At 29.8% G+C, this 22,087-nt stretch overlaps 1 protein-coding gene across 1 annotated transcript in view; it reads left to right on the forward strand.

Moving 5' to 3' along the window:
- LOC141721128 (uncharacterized) overlaps positions 1-22,087 on the forward strand; it is a 76,137-nt gene that overhangs the window by 8,090 nt on the left and 45,960 nt on the right. Inside the window, exons 15-18 of the mRNA XM_074523887.1 lie at positions 4,470-4,510; positions 5,436-5,472; positions 11,297-11,442; positions 16,935-17,011. Coding sequence (XP_074379988.1) covers positions 4,470-4,510; positions 5,436-5,472; positions 11,297-11,442; positions 16,935-17,011 — 301 coding nt within the window. The remainder of the gene's footprint in view (positions 1-4,469; positions 4,511-5,435; positions 5,473-11,296; positions 11,443-16,934; positions 17,012-22,087) is intronic.

The following is a 22,087-nucleotide window of genomic DNA, read 5'->3' on the forward strand; positions in this document are numbered from 1 at the left end:
TGTTTTAGTTGATTGTCTTTCAACAAAATCAATTTTTTGGTATTTGCGTCTCTTATTTCATAATGTTTGTTATGTTTCTCTTTTTGGGTATTCGGTTATGTATTTATTTAGTTGTATTTGAGTCTATTCGTTGTTGGATTTGTTAAGAATGATTTTTTTTAATATTTTTGAGATCTTTAAAGCCATCATCGAATTTTGGACGGTGATGACATTTTACAATCAATGATTGTTCATCTTCCTGAGATTTACACTTTTAGCATGTATATAGCTGGCATCTGACATTTAAATAGTTGTGTGCCGCTGCTCAAACATCAATTTTTATACCTGAATTTCTGAACACAAATTCGACATGTTTATAGTTGATATCCTGCATGTAGATAATTGGGGTATCTCTGTTCTGACCTTAGTTTATGCGGTTGGGGAGAATAATTTTTATGTGATAAAAGCAATTGTGATGTGTTTTCAGGCATGTTGGTGCAGTTTGGATCGTTTGGAATATCTTTAATTTTGTTTTTAGTTTGAAGAACTTTTAAATTTTTTGTATTAAACTTATTTTTAATATGATTCTTATTTTCCAACCTGATTATATCGGCAATTGAGGGTTTTTCTCGACTGTGTTACGTTCTAATTAACGAGAACAACTCTCGGTTTATAAAAAAAAAATAACATTGTCCATTCAAAAGTTAATATACTCATCCACATTTTTTTGCTATCCGCATTTGGTTACATGGCTCAAATTAACTGCCTGAAATTAGAAAATGCTGCAGAGAAATGGCGAGTTTCTTTAGCATAGGACACTCAGTTACATGGTTCAGAATCGTGTTTGATTGGCATGCCATGCCGGTGTTTCTGTTTGAAAAATGGTATTGCACTAAACTTGAATCAGGCATTTCATCAAATAAAGGAAATAATAGTAATTCTTAAAGATGATCTTAAAGTACTACAAAGCCTGAAGACAGAATACTTAGCCAAATAGTGCATGATGATAAAGAAAAGACAAGTGCCGTGTGGGTATCGTCAGTGTGCTTTCAAATTGTGACATACTCCCTCTGTCCCATACATTTCTATACACTTTCCTTTTTTGGACGTCTTATTCAATTCTATACATTTTAAACTTACCAAAAATAGTAAAAAATTTATAATATAAAATTCAACTACACCCACTACTTTCTCACATTACACTCACTTTATTCATTAAATATTGAATGGTCCCACCACTTTAACCAACTTTATACTTTTTCTAACTAAATTACACTTTTTCTTTCTTTCTCATCCCACTATCTTAACAAAAATAACATTATTTTATTATGTATCTTGTCCTCCGTGCCTAAATAATAGGTTCCTCTCTTCGTCTCATTTATTTATATTTGAGTTGGGTTCGAATTGAAAATTAAAAAAAACAAATAGTGGAAAAAATTAAAAAAAAAAAATAAAATAATAAGACCGATTAATATTTCATATATAAAGTAATTATAATACAAATTAGTAGGGAATTTAGTTACTTTTTATATTATAAAAAATTTACTATTTAAAAAAAATTAAAATATAAATAATTAGAAAAAAACATCCACAAAAAATATAAACAAGCGACGGACAAATATTTTCAACACCTTCAATCGTGACTGGGGACAAGCGACGTAGAGTAGAGGACAAACATAAGAAGATAACTAGAGCACTGGCTTTTGGTTTGAAGATTGAATCGCAAGCTCCGGAAAAGAGAAACATCGGCGAATGTGATGTTAATTATGGATTTATTAGATTTATTACAAGTCCTATTACTGGAAAAATATATATTTCCTCTATTTTTAAATAGTTGATATTTTGACGTTTAGTACACATTTTTAATTATTTTAATCGTATAGTTAAAATTAATTTATTTTTTTATTTTATTTTTGTGAATAAAAATATACAATCAAAATTTTAATTCAACAAAAAGAAATTTTTTAAAAAAATTAAGTTTAACTCTATGATTAAAATATCTAAAAATGTGTGTCAAAAGTCAAAACGTCAAATATTAAAAAACAGACACGGAATATAATATTTTTGGGTAAAAAACCAAAATACCCACCATTTGGGGGTCTGTGCCCAAAATACCCACATGCGGAAAAACTGCCCATAAAACCCACTGAATGCGCATTCATATCATGCGTACCCTTTTTCAAAAAAAAATTACAAAGGATACGCATGTCAGACATGCGTCCACTGTTACAGTAAACAGTGGATACGCATGTCTATCCTTTGTAAATTTTCAAAAAAATAGGATAGACATGCGTATTATTTGTAAATTTTTTAAAAAATAGGATACGCATGATATAAATACGTATTCAGTCGGTAAAAATGGCAGCTTTCCCGCATGTGGGTATTTTGAACACTTGAAACATGTATTTTGAGTATTCTTTCAATATTTTTTGTGTAAATGATTTATTACATGCACCAAAATGAAATGTGTGTACTATTGCAGTAGGTGGCTCTTAATATCTATATATATTGATTATTTAATATTTGGTTCTTAAACAAATGCAAATCAATTCAAGATCTCAACATTGTAAATATCTCAAAAATTATAGCAGATTTCACCTTGCTCATATTATGACAAATGTGGTAAAAACCCGAAAATGATACAAGGGGTACATTCGCGTTCACGTTATCATCACACAACAAATTTTCAACTCTCCTCTTAGTTTTACTAGCTTACAAACCCTTTATAACCCGTGTGATGTTTGGTTCCTGTTTATATTTATATATTTTTATTTTTATTTTTATTTTATATATTTTTATTAGAATTGTAATGTAAATATTTAAATGCTAAAATTAATTATTATATAATTATAATTTAATTTTGTATAATTTAAAGTAAAAATCAAATAGTATAGTATAGAATAACATTGACTGTATTTGAACCATTAACCCTGTGAGTATAAATAATAATTAAATGTTTGTTGTTGTTGGAATTCGAACCTAAAAACTTGTATAGTTTATGTTTTTTATAAATAATAATATAAATATTTGTTGTTGACGAGATTCGAACCTAGAATTTTTTTTATAACTTTATAAATAATAATATAAATGTGTGTTATTGACGGAATTTGAACCTGTAAACTTGAGTGTTATATTTTTTTAGTACTTGTATTAAATCGTTCTGATTAACTGATTATAAAAAATTTGACGGTCATTATCGAATGAATAACAAAAAACAATGGTTAATTAAACTACAAATTAACTCATGTTATACTATTATAGTATAGATGTATCAGCTTCGCATATGTCTCAAACATGATTTTAAAAATTCTTACTTTTATCGATTAATTCTCAATTAATTGTCTACAAAACATGTGATTGGTCCGATTTTTAAAATTCAATTAATCCTTATGTATTCTTCTTCATTGTTATATTGCAAACAAATTATTATATATAAAATAGAATTTTAATTAAATTTAAATAACTTTAAATATATAACATGATCAATATATATTAACTTATAAATTACTAATAAAAATAAGAATATTAAAATAAAATATAATTGAATCAGAATTTAATTAAATAAGAATAAATATATCACATGAATCTTAAATCACTACCTTTACCAACCTCTTTCGATCCGATTTTTATAACATTGTCTAAAAGTACTAATTTTTATATTCATGTATCAAAATTATTATTTTATGTAATTTGTAATTTATGTTTTAATTTCATTTTAGAAAAATATAATTGATAAATTATTATTTACCAAATATATTATGAATTTATAAATAACTTATACGTCAAATTATCTAAACAACTAAATAATGCGATATTTTTTAACTTTAAATAATAAATTACATTTTTTAAAAAATTTCAAACTAGCCCGTAACAAACTTCCTAACAAACTTCTTACATGAAATGATCATTGTACCCTGAATCTTATTCTCACAATTATTACAATGCCCTTGACAATTGACTTGTTCACTCAATAGGCAATGCAACCTGATTGAAGAATCTGTTAATGCCATCAGCTTTATAAAATAGATTGAAGAATTTTTGGGGAAAAGAAAAAGAAATGTTACATACGCAGCCTAGTAAGCTAGTTGATCAGTTACGTACCAGGATAGGATTCTTTGGCTAGCGTGTGTTAATATATTCTCTCCATACTTGTTTAACGTAATGTATAATTTCATAATATTTTTTTAAATTTTTTTTAATAAAAGTTTTATATTTAAATTTTTATTCAAAAAATAAAATTTGAAAATACATATTATAAAACTATATTTTATAGAAGTCTCGAAATATGTATAAACAGTGCTCGCCGTACTATCTGCTAAAAACATGTTTCACGATTCAGGAACGAATCTTTCCACTAAAAACGACTGCTTCATCAATTTTTTGTAAGTTGGGTGCTTTGTCAAATTTTTTTGTGAGTTGGTGATTTGTCAAGCAAGTCAGATACTAGATGCAAAATAACTATATTTATTGCTATAATATGGAACCAAAAAATATTTTTTAGTGTTAAAATTAAAAGTTAATTTAATAACTAGTTTCAAATTTTCATAAATCTTTTAACTTCTACCTTATTTAATGTTGTTTTGATATTTTGTGATATATAAGACAATACTTATTTAACTTTTCCACTCCATTTATAGTAATAAATGATGTGGTAAGAATGTATATATGCCTCGTTGGTTTAAAATATAGAATCAAGGATACATATTTGTATCTAAATATACACCCATTTAGAATTGAAGTATTTTTGTATTTAATATTATAATATAACAATAAAACCAAAAATAGCATTGCATTGAATGTACTCTTATTAAAATCTGGATCGAGTACATTAGTACCGTAAAGGGAAAATGTTTAATGAATAGCTTACCAGGATTAACATATATACATTTGACATTTGAGACGTGTTAAAATGTCATACTAATCAAATAATATATATTAGTCCATCCATTTCAAAATATAAGTTTTTTTAAATTTTTACACGTAATTTAACGTAAATGAAAAGTATAACTTCACAAATCATTTTTCAAATTTTCTTTTCCCGGATAAAAGTATACATTTTAAATTTTAATTCAAGAAAACAAAATTTGGAAAAAAATATGAGAATTTATGACTTTTATACACCTTAAACTACACATAAAAAATTAAATAAACTTGTATTTTGGAACAGAGTGAATATAATAATGAAATATTTTATTATATATACAGCTAGCTACGCCTAAAGGAATAATGTCAACAATATTATCATCTACTCCTGTGTGATATGACAAAATTGTAGAAGGTGCAGCAGTAGTAGCATCAAACTCAAAACATGGAGTGGAAGCCAATCCTCAAAGTGGTCACTGTCTACAATATTATCTATTTTATAAAGCTTCTCGTTTTTGTTGCTTCAATATTACAAAACCTAGGGCAGCAAGTAAGTGCAGACTTTCATTCACCGGTCATCAAGTATCTTCCAGGTTTTCAAGGACCTCTCCCTTTTGAACTCACAACCGGGTCAGTCTCTCTCTCTCTCTCTCTCTCTCTCTCTCTCTCTCTCTCTCTCTCCCTCCCTCCCCCCCCCCCCTCTCTCTGTCTCTCTCTCCCTCCCTCCCTCCCTCTCTGCTTTTTGATTTTCAGGTTAATGATATTAGATTTACTCGAGCTACGTACAAGTATCTCGTCAATATATGTATACAACCGAAGGAGAAGAAGAAGAATCTATTTCATTCATACAAAACTAAGTAGAGTAATATAGAAAAGACGAATGCACTCATCTTGTTACTCATCTAACAAACAAACAGAACTGACCATTCACTATTATGGTAATTAAGGTTACCTATCTTGATGTGAGCATAGGAGACTCTTGAATTTAAATTTCTAATTAGAGTATGTTAAAAGACTACTGTAATCATTTCTCTTTATTTTTATTCTCATTTTTTTATATATTGCACCAAACTCCTTCCTCCCTCTTATGTTAGATAGTAAGAATTTAATTTGTGGTTATTTCAAGAAAAGTAGAACAAGTAGATGGTCCTATTAAAATAATACTCGTTAAATTAATAACTTCTCTAAAATAATATTTTTCTAATGATATAATTTAGGTCAATTTAAAAAAATGTTCAATTTTGATAAAATAATAAGATAATATTTTTTTTAAAATTTCTGTAAAAATATAGACTCAATAATATTATAAATTCATAATTCATATTAATTATTAAAATATATTTATTACAATTATATTATATATAGTTTTTTGTTAATTATTTTTCCTTAAAACTTAAATCTATACTCGAAACTTATCCATGACCTTACTTTTTCCATTCAAAAATTTAAGCGTTGCTTCCAAACTATTTCAAAAAGTTAGAAAGTGTTTTTGATGTATTTAATGATTTTTATGTCATATCATATTTTATATCGTCTTAACATCTATACTATATTATAATAGACGAAACATTAAAAGTTTGGTAGCCGGTCGGTCAGTTTTTGATGAAATTACTTAATTACCCTTGCTTAATTGTTCTAATTCTAATTATTGGGTCGTTCAATTCTAATTCTAATTGATATTGAAGTCAACTTCCTCTATTACTTTACCAATTTCAATTCTATTTTATATCAAACTCTATATCACTATAATTTATATTTAAATTCAACTTCTTCTATCAATTTAAATTTTAATTCATATTGAATTCTATATCACTCTAATTTGTTACTCCGGGCTAAATTAAATTTAAACAAACTAAATATAATTCTTAAAATTTGGTTGATATATAATGTGACTCGGGTTAAGATAAAATAATAATATTATCAATCCTCCTAAAACATTTTTACCAATGAACTTGGATATCCACGATAAAAAAATACATTATACAATTGATTAATACTAACACAAAATAAAAATAAAAATACAATTCGACTAAAAAAACATATATACTAATTATTCAGTCTAAAACAAAATTATCTCATTGGTCCGAAATTTTAAAAAAATAAAATTAAACTAAAAATAATTAGTTTGATTTGGTCGGTGTATTGGGCATCAGGCTAAAATAAAATAATGTAAATCACTGATCCAAGATAAATTAAATTAATATTAGACTAAGTATAATTCGTATCCTATTCATGTGAAAAAAAAATTAAATTTTATTTAACATAATTTTATTTAAAATATACTTAAAATTATCAATAAACTATATCGTTCAATCAGTAATATTGCATTTTTCAAATATCTTTTATAGAGTTATAGTTAATCGATTAAGTAATCACCATGCTAAAATAATAGTTTATTAAAATACCAACATAATGGAGACATTATATTTTTATCCTCAATAAAATAATAATTTCATTATAATAATATCCCCTACCAATGTTATCATTTTAAATAAGTTTAAATGCTCTAAAAAGTTATGAACATATATGTTTACTTATATAATTATCATGAAATCATATCATTTAAATTTTTAAATGAACAAAATTAAGAATTGAATTCAAGTATTTTTTTTAAAAAAATTATGTAATATTAAAAAAATATGTGCACTCCGTGCATCGCACGGGTTTTAAGCTAGTTATATTTAATAATCAAATCAATACATGTACACGGTTTATATTGAATTTCAAGTTAATATATGTGAAAGTAGATATAATATATAAATTAGAATAGTTTATTCCATTTTTTATAATTATAGTTTATTCCATTTATATTTATATAAATAAAATTTAATTTTATTTGATATCAAAATCTCTCTATAAATTAAAAATTGTTAATTTATTAATTAAAAATTACCTCTCTAATTAATAAAATTCTCGGGTCCCAACTATATTAATTTATAAAGATTTTAGTATATAATCGAGTTGATCCGATTCGAACATTGTCAGGCTCTACTCAAACTCGATTTAAAATTTTGGGTTCGAGCTCGAGTGAGCTCGAGTGCGACTTAAACTTTTATTTTGAAACTCGAAACTCGGCTCGTAAAAAATTTGTTAGACTCGAAAACTCGAATCGATTTAACCAAATATTGACAAAACTCGAAATACAAACGGTTCGGCTTGACTTCGATTCGTTTCGATTAAATTTATAAAATATAAGTAAAATATCAAATATTTATAATAAAAAAATTATAAAAAATAGAAGCAATTGAGCCTCGATTAGGCTCGCGAACCTTATGAGTCGAGTGATTTGAATCTCAAGATCGGCTCGATTATTACCGATCTGAATTCAAATATTTTATTAGAGGAGTTCGAGTAGTTTATGAATATTTTAACTCATTTACACCCCTAGATGGTCATCGTAACATTTTGAGACTTTATGGATTTACTATCTCGAGATTGTAAGTTCGATTCTAGCTAAACATTCAAATTTTAGTAAGGGCTCGTTCGAATTTAAGCATGGGCTCACGGCTACATGATTTGTCGAGGTACACGCCTGTTTTGAACACCTTGTTTAAAAAAAGTGATAAAATTAATAAAATATTTTTTAATACTCTTCAGTTAAAATTGACCGGTGAGAAAATATATTGCAATCATTGTCCTGTTCAAACAAATCTGAATTACGAAAAAAAGTGTGTGATTCTTACATAAATATTTGTATTTATTTATGTAAGATTTTTCTCCTATCTGGATTTCACTCGTACTTGCTTTTAATTACTTATACGTAGGGGTGGCAATGTTGGGTAATTGGCCGGGTTCGTGCCGGGTTGGATGTACCTGTTATTTTAAGTCAACCTGAACCCGACACGACCCGAATTGGGTTTGAAAAGTGTGACACGGACCCGACCTAGTGGGTACCCGAATTACCCGAAAATAACATGTTTGACACGAATTCAAATGGGTCGGGTCAGACACGACATGAAACGACCCAAAACTGCCCAAATTTTGAAATAAAACAATAAAATAAAATTGTTATTGCAACATTACAAATTTTAAGGTGATGCCAAATAACCATACAAATATTACAAACGATAATAGTCCAAAGTTAACAATTTTTTATCAATATTATACTACATAACAACCTGATAATAAATCACTAATGAAAATCTGCAGCAACTTCTAACTGAAAATGTCTCCAGGGTGAATGCCAAAAGAAGACTCCATGAACTTGTTAATCTGCTACCAACTGTAAAAAATAACATTTATATATGTTCATCAGCAGTCACAAAACATGGTATAAAAAAAATCAATATTAAGAAATAAATTACCTTCCACTCTCGTCCTTATTATGATCCAAGTTTAAGATATCTTCACATAAGTCTTCAATTTTCAACTCAAGTGTTGCTAAAAGAATAGAAATTTGATAAATTAAAACAAAAAGCAATTAAAATTTGAGAATATTAGGCATACATTTTTCTTAATACAACCAATCTCTTGCACAAATTAGTGGTTCCGCATTATCCGGTAAAAATAATGTGTGATATTTATTTAGCAGTCGTCCAGCCCGCACTAAAAACTGGCTAAAGTGGTAATCGGAAATTTGGAATGCTTAATATATTACAAGCCATGCCAGCTAACTCCGGATATCTAAATCAATTTCTTTTTCAAAAATTCAACACATTTAGATATGCTTTCCTGTCAAGTTCTGGCTCCTCCAAGTCTCTAGCTGCGTTTTTTGGCACTTATAATTGATTTATCCTTCTCATACTTATCGAGCTCTTGCAATTTAAGATAAGTGCAGGAAATTAAATTAAAACTAGAAAATTAAAACACATTATAGTGCAGTGGTACCAGATTACCTTCATCACATATTCCGCCTCATTAGTAAATAAATTCTTACATCTATTCAGGCCACCTTTTCTTTGAGTTGAATTATCTACACTTGCACTCGAGATGCTTTAGCGGAATACTCACTAAAAAGTGAAAATAAATTGATTTTGAAATTCATGAATCGTAAAGAATCGGCACCATAAAATTTCTTATAGAAAAAATCAACACAACTCAGCTTATTAGGGATAACAATGGGGTCGGATCGGGTCGGGTATTGCAGAATCTATATTCAAACTCGAAAATTTTATCCATACCCGAACCTGACCCGCACCCGAAAAATACCCGAAAATGAATACCCGAACCCGATCCATCGGATTTCGGATCGGATTCGGGTATACCCAAAACTTGAATATTTTTTGAATTGGATATTTATACTCGAACCCGAAATCCAAACCTGAATCCTGAAAATTTGTATAATTATTGATATTGCAAGTGCTTGGGATCGAATACGCAACTTGTAGAGAAAGAGTTTTAACGTGTCATCTTTCAACCACTCCACCACATCATTAATTGTGTTATTATATGTATAGTTAATATTTAAAAAAAAAATCAACTCAATTGATACCCAGTTAATTAAACTTTATAATTAGTTAATTTTTAACATAAATATAAAAATATATGTTTTAAAAATTATATAATAATATGTATAATATTTATTATAAAATATAGGTATATATATTATATAATATTATATTTTGTAATATATAAAATTCTAATATATATATATAATCAATATATATAATAATTTGGGGTTTTTTCGGATTTCGGGTTCGAATCGGGTTCGAATAGAATTTCGGATTTTGGATCGGGTTTCATTTCGGATTTCTTTACTACTTACCAGTGTTTAGTCCCATGTCGATATTTCGATGTTTTTAAAAATAGTGAATGAAGCACATAGACGTGGAACTCTTGTAACTTTTTCGTAATTTTTTTTAATACATTAAACAAATTTATAAATTTTAGAATATTATAAAACATAAAAAATCAAAACACTCCCATAATGTCTATTTTTTTGCCACCATAAATATTTATACATGTGATGAATGTTATCCTTGTATATAAATATATAAATTTTAATATAAATAATACTATTTAAATTTTTAAGTATTTTTTGTGTTTTTTCGTTTACTAAATACAACTGCTAGCAATCACTGTAGTTATTTCAACCGATTTTGATTGAAATCGTTTTTTACCATTTCAGCAAATTTAAACAAATAGAGCGGGAAAATATCCCTCCATTTGATAAGGCTAAGCGGTTGAATTTAGGAGCGCTAAATAATTTAGTTGGCGGGAAAATTTCCTCCATTATTTGATGGAGTCAAATTCAACCGCTGAAAAAATCTGGTCACATTTATTACTAAATTCAACCGAGGCGGTTGTATTTAGCCGTGCTCAATGAAACACCGAAATCGGTCGAATTTAGAACGGTTGAATTTATTCGGTTGTATTTAGTCTTATATTCTTATAGTGTTTCAATGGTTCTCCACAAAGCATAACCCAAAACTTTTGTGTGTGTGTGATGGAACGTGAAAATCCATAATTGTTATTATTATCATCTGATTATAATCGGTGCAATTAATATTATTAGGTATGTTGGAGTCGATAAATCAGAGGATGTGCAGTTATTTTATTATTTTGTCAAGTCTCAGACAAATCCAAGAGATGATCCTCTTATTCTTTGGATGACGGGAGGTCCTGGTTGTTCTTCTTTCACTGCCTTTGCTTATGAAATTGGTACGTACCACTTCATTATAATAATTAAATAATTATAAAATTATATCATGAATATTTTTCAGATGAATCTTTTATCTATATATATCTATCTAAATTATATGATATATATATATGGAAATACATTATAATTAGTCTCATAAGCCATTTCTAAAGTTCGATATTCATATTTAAGATCAGATGAAGTTTTAAACTTAAGTTTGACCAACAAACTATTCATTTTTTTACCTTTGTTTCCATATTTAGGTTCAGATAATATTTTCAGATAAGATTATATCCATTATTTAATCCATTATTCATTATAGAAAATTTACTCCCAACTTTAATTACAATTAATACTATTCAAAATATTTATGATAAACTCATTAATAACCATTTGAATAAATATTCAAAATTATGATAAGCTCATTAATGTAATCTATAACATAATATATATATATATATATTAATTTATTTATATTAAATCCCATGTATTAGTATTTTTACAAATATTTTTATAACTTACCGACAATAGAATTAACATTTAATACATTTTACTTTGTTTGTCAAATCTACAAATACATAGATTAATTGTATCTACATACAATATCTGCAACAGATTTCTTTATTTTAAAAAAATAAATAATTCTTTAACCGAAAGTGGTGTCAAAGTAATAGCCTGCCGTATCTTATGGTCGCCCAGACTTACGACCTTTACACTATTATTACTGTAATTTGAGCAGTTCAAATAGGTTTGATCTTTCTCAACCATTTAACCTGATAAATTAGGAATCATTTTACATGATATGCCCGACATCAGGCCCGTTCCGAATGCTTTTACGATCCGAAAGTTATCACAAAGATAATAAGATGGTGCTCCCCCTTCGTCGGCCTTTTCCCACTTTGTGAATCTTCCCCACTAACGCAGACCAAGGGTGACGGTGCGGGAGGAATAAAGCCAAGAGAAGATGATCTTCTTTAATTTCGCATATGAGGGGTGATTTTTGGGTTCGTCATGTCATGTCATCAATTGATTATTTTTAGATAATAGTAGATAAAAATATCTTGGAAAGTATTATCCATGAATATTGATATGTCTATTTCATAAAAAAAATTATTCTTAATTAATTTTTTCCAATTTAGCGGATCCTACCCTCTCAATTTCGGTGGAGGTTAGTTGAAAATGATGTAATACGTCGTTCGATACCAGCCTTGAAGCGAATGAATTAGAAAGAATGAAGAAGTAAGGAAATGAAACATTTTGATGTCCTCTCTTCTCAATCAGTAAATGATACATCTGGATCGGCATCGAGGACATATAAATATCTGACATAAAAAGACGTATAAATATGTCTCCTGACATTTAAATAGTAAAGTTGTAAAGATCAAAAAAAGAAAACCTGTAAAGTCAAGTTGCTGTTAACGAGTATAAAATCATGTTCGGGGCTTTCTCTACCACCTTGAGATTTTAGACGGAAGGGGGATGTTAACATTATAATATTCTTATTATTGAATAATTTCATTATTGTAATAGTTCTTTTGTTACGATATTTTCATTTATTCTTGTTTGGTTGTTGCTATATAAGCCTATATTCTATGTAATAGAGAACAATATATACTATAATAAAACCCTACTTTTCTCTCTTCTTTCCATACTTTATCATAGTATCAAGAGTTATGGTTCGATCCGGGATAGGTTGATGGCTTCCACATGTTGGGTTTAAAATATGTGTTATGATTATTGTTTCTTCTCGTCTTCTTCTTATTCAAATCATTTTTTTCTTGGATGATTTTGAATTTTAATCATGACTATTATTTTTTCTCTTCGATTTGGTTGGATTTCTCATGGGTAAACAAAATTGATTTTGGTTGAAGTTTTTTTCTGCGGATTTTGACTGGGATTCTCATACAACTTTTCTGTTGATTTTGGTTAGAACTATCATATAATTTTTCTGCTAATTTTGGTTAGGACTCTTATACACACTCTCGGTCTCTCTTTGATGATACTGGCTCCTTGATAATATTATGTTTTCTCTCTTTTCCTCGCATCTTCCTTGATAATGGGTTAGCCTTAGGCATACTTGTATACTTCTCCGCCTATTCTGCCTTTTGTTTTAGTTTATCTGATGCTTTAGGCAAATTGCCCCTACGAGAGATTGTTTAGTTTATTTGATGCGTTAGGCACATTGGCTCTTCGAGGGATTGTTTATTTTATTTTGTGATTTAGGCACATTGGCCCTTTGAGGAATTGATTTAGTTTATTTGGTGCTCTAGGCACATTGATTTAGTTTATTTAGTGCTCTAGGCACAATGGCCCTTCACGGGATTTGATTAGATTGGGATACTATTTGAATTGAGATATAATTTTTATTTGTTTGAGGATTGGATATAGTTTGTTAAGTGTTAATATGGATTCAGTTATTTGGAGTTTGTTTGGATTGGTTATTAGGTTGAATTTTATATTTGGATTTAGTTTCGATTGTTGCAGATTTGTTATTGGATTTAGTTTCGATGGTTGCAGATTTGTTTTAGTTATAAATTTGTTTTGTTTATTAAATAACGTTTATAAATTTGTTTTGTTTATTAAATAACGTGGACAATTTCTCTTATTGGATTGCTTTATTTTCTCTTTTGTTGCTGTGTGTTTGGACAATTTTTCTTATGTTGCTACGCTACGGATTCTATTAGAAGCTTTTGGTTATTTTGGATTTGTGACTATGTTGGGATTCGTTTGGATACTCTTGTTTTATCTGTTGCAACTTTGAATTATTTGCTTATGTCAGTCCGTTTCTTGTTTGGCAAACTCTCAATTCACCATCGTGAGTTTGAGGGGGGATGTTCACATATATAATATTCTTATTATTGGATAGTTTCATTATTATAATAGTTTTTCTTTTTAGGATATTTTTCTTTGTTATTGTTTGGTTGTTAGCTATATAAGCTTCTATCCTATGTAATAGAGAACAAAATATATTATAATAAAACCCTACTTTTCTCTCTTATCTCTATACTTCATCATGGTATCAGAGCTCGGTTCGGGAGGGACTCGGGTTCGATTCCTCCCACCCTCATTTGTTTAATTTAAATAGTTTTTATTGGTATGGATATTGGTTATATTTGTTTTTGTCAATCGTAGAGAAAAATATCGTACGATTGAGCGGGAGTGTTAACGTGTTCAAGATCCTGTTCGGACCTTTCTCTACCAGCTTAAGGTTTTTGTGCGACTGATTACTAAATAGTTGCATATCCCTCTCTTTTGAATTCTGCTTATTTCTCCAAATTTACAACATGAAAAACACATGATAGTTAATAAATTAATCAGTCTTAATATATTATCATAACGATTAAATGTACCGTATTTACTAGTATTAAGAAACAACTACCAACTTTATATACAAGAATAATTCGTATAATAAATGAAATAACTAAAAAAACTACATAATATGTTATACCGAAGATGAAAATCTAACGGCGCCAATAAATTGAGTTTATTCGACACTAATTGAGAAGCGATTCAAAATCATCGCAAAATTGAGAATTATACTATGTCCAACGACATAAAAAGATATATATGATCTTCCCTATAACCATCACCATCAATAGTAAAAATAAGCCTACTAAGGTATCGACAAAATCATCTTTGTTTATGAAACATATGCCATCTCTGCATATATTTTCTAAAACTTAAACAACTCTATTAAACCAATAATATAAAATTTGAAAAATTAAAATTGATAAATAAAATTTACCACAAAATTTTTATTTAAACATAATAAACAAAATTATTGGGCATCAAATATCTCTAAAGAAAATTAAGGAAGAACAAGAGCATTTAATCCAAATTAAATCATATATTAAGAGCACATAAAGGAATATGAGTTACCAAAAAGTTGAATATAATACATTTCAAATTACTAAGTATCTTTTAAAACTAAATGCTATAATCATAGCATAAATATATATAAATAAAAATAAAAAATAGTATAATATTAAAATTTTAACAAGAATCATAGAAATAAATCTTTAGTATTATAAATCATTAAATTCTCTCTTATCTCATACATGTCAATCTTGAATATGTATAAATGCTGAAGCAATAAAAGGGTCCATCAACTTTAGACCGGTAAGATTAACACAAGTGACCAATCACCTTAAGAGTAGTCGAACCGGTAAAATTAGAAAAATGAATGGTTATTTTTTTCAAAAAGTTTTTTAGTTAATGCTTAAGTTCGTTGCATGAAAATTCTTGGGACTTTCCGAAATTTACAGATAAAAGTTGTGTATATACCATTCATAAATATGCAAACTCAACGACCGCCTAACTCATCAAGCTTTACCTCTCACTACACCAAAAACAGCATTCTGTAATTAAAAAAATATATTACCATTATGCATCACGCTCTAACTTTTTGTTATGCATAAAGTGCAATGAATATAACTAAAATATTTTACTTTAACATCTTCATATTTGTAATAATATTTCCATTATTGTTAATAATTTTGTGCAATTTAAAATTACAATCATGATTTTATATTGTGTGCTAATAAGCTACCTTGTACGTAGCACATGCAATAATCTAGTAATATACAAATTGTTGCACAGCTCATTTCTCATATATGTTATAAAATTGTTAAATTATTCCTAAATATGTAGACATCTAGTGTTGAACAAAATGCGCATGGAACGAAAATATTTCCAAACTTGTCAATATGAGATTCTAATGTAGAACAACTATTTTAACGAAACAAAAATAATATAAAGGTAACTAGAAAGAAGTTTTCTTGTAGAACATTAAAAATAAAATTCTACTGCATGATAAAAAAATTATGAGCTTTGCAAGTAATCTTTCATGCCTCTAATTTTTTGGCTCCGCATAATATAGTATTGGAGTTTAAGATTCATGTTTATGCATTCTAATAACATTCTCTAACTTTCATTTTTATTCACTAGAGATAAGCTCGATAAAAATTACTTAAGAATCAAAGGGTCGAGGAGTAAACACTTGATGACTATGAAAACTGAGCAGGGTATTTCATCCGAAATATCATAGCTACGCATTACTTCCATCCCCACTCAAATTAAATTTTTTTGAGAAAAATTATCTCCCTACTTTCTACTTCCTCTCAAAGTTCAAGTTATTTTCCATTTTCTCAATGTACTTTCATTTTTAATAAAGAAAAAAAATGTATGTTGTACCTTTCAATAAGAGCCGAAACTCCTTTGAAAAACTTGTCAAACCAACTTATTTTTTAGAAGCATTTATATAGGAGTCCATTAGATTGAGATTTGATCAAATAAATGTCTGCAAAAATAGAAATTTAGAAAAAATTTCAATAATTTTGCATTCTATATCCTTCATGTACTAATAAGCTAATAAACATCCTTCAAATACTGTACTGATTTATTTAGATTGCATAATCCAACCATTTTTTAAGAATTTTTTAATTTATAATTTCATTTATGAATTCTATTATTAAAGTTGCTTTTATACGATGTCAATCTTGTGTATATGCAGGTCCATTATATATTGAGCAAGTGGAGTACAGTGGGACTTTACCCACCCTAATTTCAAATCCTCACTCATGGACTCAGGTAATTTTTTTTGCTAGTTAATATAAAGCCTTCTACAATAATTATCTTCTAAGAATGAGATCCATACTTTGTATTTCAATATGACCTTAGTATACGTGTTGCATTTTTTGTACACTTAAAAAATTAAATTTTAATGACCACATGTCTTTCATGAACATATAATTTTACTAATACCATGTATGAGTAATATTTAACTTTTTACATATATGAGATTCTAAGACAAATTCTGATTTTTTTACATTATTTATTAATAAACTGATATGAGCAAAAAATAACCCTAAGTAACATCATTAATGTTGCATTAAATACACATAGCAATGATCCTATAAGCAGGGCCAATTAATGAGCCCCAAGCTCTGAAATATTTATTAATTTTGTAATCTAAAATGATATAAACAAACAACCCGATTGAAAGACTTTTGTAAATGCATATGTCTAAAATATAGAATATAAAAAATATGTTTGAGAGAAAAATATTTGAGGGTTACAGGTAGTGTTTTGACCAAGTAAAATCGATTGTGTCTTCCTTGGATTGAACCACTATTGTTAGTCCCAAAGTATCATAGAAGGGGAGGGGTTGAATACGATACCTGCAATCTTTTTCGATTCGTTACAAGTTCTTCGTTATAAGTACGGAACCAAAATCGACACCAAACAATTCGAGGAATATATTATTTTATTAATATAATCCTTGAGGTTGCTACAATCTAATCAATGAATTGATTAGCTATAATAAATTCAGCAGCACAATTTTGTGTTTACAAGCTTAATAAATGAAGTCTTTAATGAAGCTCCCCTAAAACACTTTCTGTTAGCTGAAGAAGATAACCAAAATGAAATGAATTCATTTGCTTCTTTATAGACTTCCGTTTTCATTGGACATGTGGCATAATTGTATCCACATATTCCTTTGAATTGCTGCATTTGTGATCAACAATAATTCAACCAAGTAATTACCTGCGACCTGTGTTCAAGGTTACTTGCGACCAGAGGAATTACCTTAGCCATTTTTTCCTCTTAGACTTAATTGCGACTCTATTCACTCCGTAAGACAAGTTACTTGCGACCATGATAGCAAGTAGGAGTTTCTTGTGACCTTGCAAGCTTAGGGAAGGAGATTATGCCTTGGAAACTTTTCCCTCCGGTTTACTAGAACAAGTTACTTGCGACCTAGTGTACTACTGTAGGGATTTCTCTTAGACAAAATTCCCATTCCAGGTTACTTGAGACATGTCTTCCTCCGTTGATAGGATAGTTGCGACCATGAAGATTAGGTAATCTTCCTTGCCAAATTCACCATACAAATTTACTTGCGACCTAGATGTCACAGTAGTGACTCTTGACTTAGACAAATTCCCACAACAATTTACCTGCGACCCAGGGAGCCTAATAGGTTTTCTTGCCTTAGAGAAAATCGTGTTTCCTATAACTGTATCAACAATTAATGTTTTTCTGTATACCTAAATTAAACCCATCCTGATATGCTGATGCTTGGTGCACTGGCCTGGTTCACAAACAACTAGCATGAATCAGTTTAATTCAATTTTCTTGACAATTCTGAACTAATATATAACGCCCTCCAGACCCGGGGTAAAAGTCTGGGGGTTACTAGCTAATCACCAAACATGTGCAATCTGAATAACAAATAATAAAGAAATGTATCTAAACCCCTTTAACACTAACCATGATCTTTTTAGGTTGAAGTATGAAAACAAGAACCACTAACTACTTTATTACAAACCAAATTCAATATCTTACAAACTCTCTTTATTACAAACCATTGTCTAACCAGTTTTTAAACTAATTTCATCTTTTATTCAAACACACACACACACTAACTATCTACACTCCACCTGTTCGGGTAACTCAAAGCTTTCTTCCTGGATTGGGATCAACACCTTGGGTATGAGAGGATCCCGAGGCTTGACTCGCTTCTTTACCACTCGAGTCCTGATGAGTTTCATATTCCTTCTTAACTGAAAATAATAAGGTGAATAACAATAAAAAGGGGTGAGCCAAAAATTGCTCAACAAGTCCGCAAAATATAAACAGTGTTAAAGCAGTATAAATGAATCGGTAATCTGGGTATATCTGCAAAGATATAACCCCGCGAGAATAGAAAGAAGGCCACTGCTGGCGAATACAAATGAACTAAACTGGACACAAGTTTGCATCTATACCCTGCTGATCAGCCAGGATACAGTGCAGATCTATATCTCACTATATAGATCCAGTTGGGCACCCAGGAACTACGGCCCATCTCAAGGATCCGGTGTTAGGGCGAAAACACGCGCTAATAACACACGCAAGTATACGCGTTCGAAAGTAATATAAATACTTTCTAGTTCGTTCCCACAAAGACTCGGACTAATTATGTTCAATTACACTCACTCACCAATGTATGATTACTTCTCAATGTTAAGACAATAACACTTATATTTGATTAACTAATTATTAACTATAATTAACTACGAGAATTAAGCACTTAATTAACACTTGAATTAACAATATTAAAACACTCATGAGATCACAACTTCATTACTACTTCCTTCAATAGTCATTGTTATTACCCTTAACATGCAACAGTGATGATATTAATCGAATAACACAAAACTAATAAAAGCCAACTTTCATTGTACTAATACCATTCCACCAAGCATCCACAATTAAGATAGAAGTTGAATGGGCATCAATTATGTTGAGTCCCTATATGTCTACAGAAATTGACAACATAACGATTTAAGCACAAGTTATTCCTTTTGATTACATAGGGCGAATAAAACGGTTAGTGTTATCCACTAATCATGCATACTCGTACATTAACCTATGCTAGCATGGCAAGTTCTAAATCTCCAGATCCACCGTCGCTTCACAAGAGATTAACACCCTATCTTCTATGTTCGCGATGCACATAAGATGAATACGCACAACAAATACTAGATAGCATACAATCATCACACACTAAGGTATTAAACAACTAACTAAAGAATTCCATAGTAAATCCATTACGACCCCATGATCACGATTAGCCCATGATAGCACTCATCGTTATCATGGGTTCATATGAAAACATGATAATAACACACAAGAATAATAAATAAAACTACTTATATTAAACCAGAGTACGTCACAAGAGTAAATAGGTTCAAAGTAAAGAAAACTAGCATCCAACGTTACAACGAAAGAAAGAATCACAAGAAAATATGCTTCCTCTTCGTTGCGGTGTGCTAAAACGGTCTTCTTCCTTATCTCCTCGCTCTTCGATTAATACTACGATCCGACCTTTGTGAAACGTCTCTGAAATCTACTTATATAGGAGTCCCATAATACCCAGCTAACTCAGAAGTTGGAAGTTAAACAGAACCAGGAGTCTAAAATAATAAATCTGATTTTCCATCCCTGAGCGGCCGCTCAGCATTCCTGAGCGGTCGCTCAGCTTCCTGAGCGGTCGCTCAGCAGAGCTGAGCAGGCGCTCAGACCCCTTCTGGAATCTGCACTGTTTTTCTCCCTTTTCTTCGTTGCAACCTGCTCCTCTCTTCCCACTTGCAATGCTAAACACATGCCAAGACTTATTATTGATGAAATCTCTCTCGAAATGCAATTAATACCCTGAAATACACAAACACTAGAAAAACGCATCAAATACACAAAATACTTGAATTCAAGACATCAATTCAAGCCATTATAAGACGTTCTAAGTGGTATAAAATGCCACTTATCACACCCCCAAACTTAAATCGATGCTTGTCCTCAAGCGTCACAGACTCAAAAACAAAACAAAACATGCATGAATGCAATCTATATAAAATGCAGCGATCCCCTTTTCTACGACCAAACTAACCAACTTACAACATCTCAACAAATGTAATTAGGCGAATAAAGATCAATCAAACCATGCAAACTAACATACAGCCAGAAACGTGGTGTGTGAAGATGCTTAACAGATATACTTCGAAACTAGATCAATTACTATAACTCGACTATCCTCAAGGTAATCACATGATTATACGAAGAATAAAATTCTAGGCATAAAATGACTTATAACACTTCAAGATTTCTGGAGCTTATTACGGAATCATGCTTTTATTAAACACAACAAACAAATACTTATTTGACCGTGCAATGAGTGAGGTCCACAAAAGACTTATACAATGGCATCCATGTAGCGAGCGTTAGGTTAGCGGATCCCAGACTATAAAAACCTTAGGTCACTAGGCACAAAGTCCCCTAAGAACTTAATAACTCGAATACCACAGAGCCCACTCGTGATCAATTATACATTAACTTTTTTTTCTTTTTTTTCTATTTTTCTTCTTCTTTTTTTTTCAAAATTTCTGAGTAAGTGCGTTTCGCTCCATCTTGCTCAACCCTAGACTACTCGCATAAAAATACGAGTCGGCTACTAGGCATTTGACGCCTAGCCACAATTAGCAATGAACTCCATTTTTTCACTCCATTTTTTTTCTTTTCATGCCTTTTATCACTAAGAACCTATTATAAAATTCTAAGCATAATCAAGAGATTAACCTCGAAAACCATCGAACCATAACAACAATCTAGTCCTTAAGCATTCTCTAAGAATTAGTGAAATTACAAATGTTTCTAGCATGCATATCAACCTACACGACTCAACATCACTTTAACGCTATCACTACACTCACATCAACATCACAAATTAATTGGTAAATCAGCACAAAAGGGATCATGATATATGCATGAGCTACATGACATGATAAATAAAGCTATAAATAATAAAAAAAAACTATATGGCAAAAAAAAATATGCAACTATATGAACTAATCTATCATGAATATGCAACTATATGACACACACAGAAAATATTCCTTAACTACCACCCCCAAACTTAAAATCTTCACTGTCCCCAGTGAAGGTAGTAGAAAGAAACACAAGGTATACCTACTCGGAGAGATCATCATCATCATCATCACCCTCAGAGGGTGGTGTATCATGAGGCGGATATGCAGAGTCCTCACCAAAAACTGGCCATTGAATGTCAGCTCCAAGGCCTCTAAAAGCAGTCCCAAGCGCAAGGGTGAGCTCCTGAGCAAAACTGCT

This window comes from Apium graveolens, chromosome 4 (genome assembly GCF_009905375.1).
Source record: "Apium graveolens cultivar Ventura chromosome 4, ASM990537v1, whole genome shotgun sequence".
In the NCBI taxonomy this organism is placed as follows: Eukaryota; Viridiplantae; Streptophyta; class Magnoliopsida; order Apiales; family Apiaceae; genus Apium; species Apium graveolens.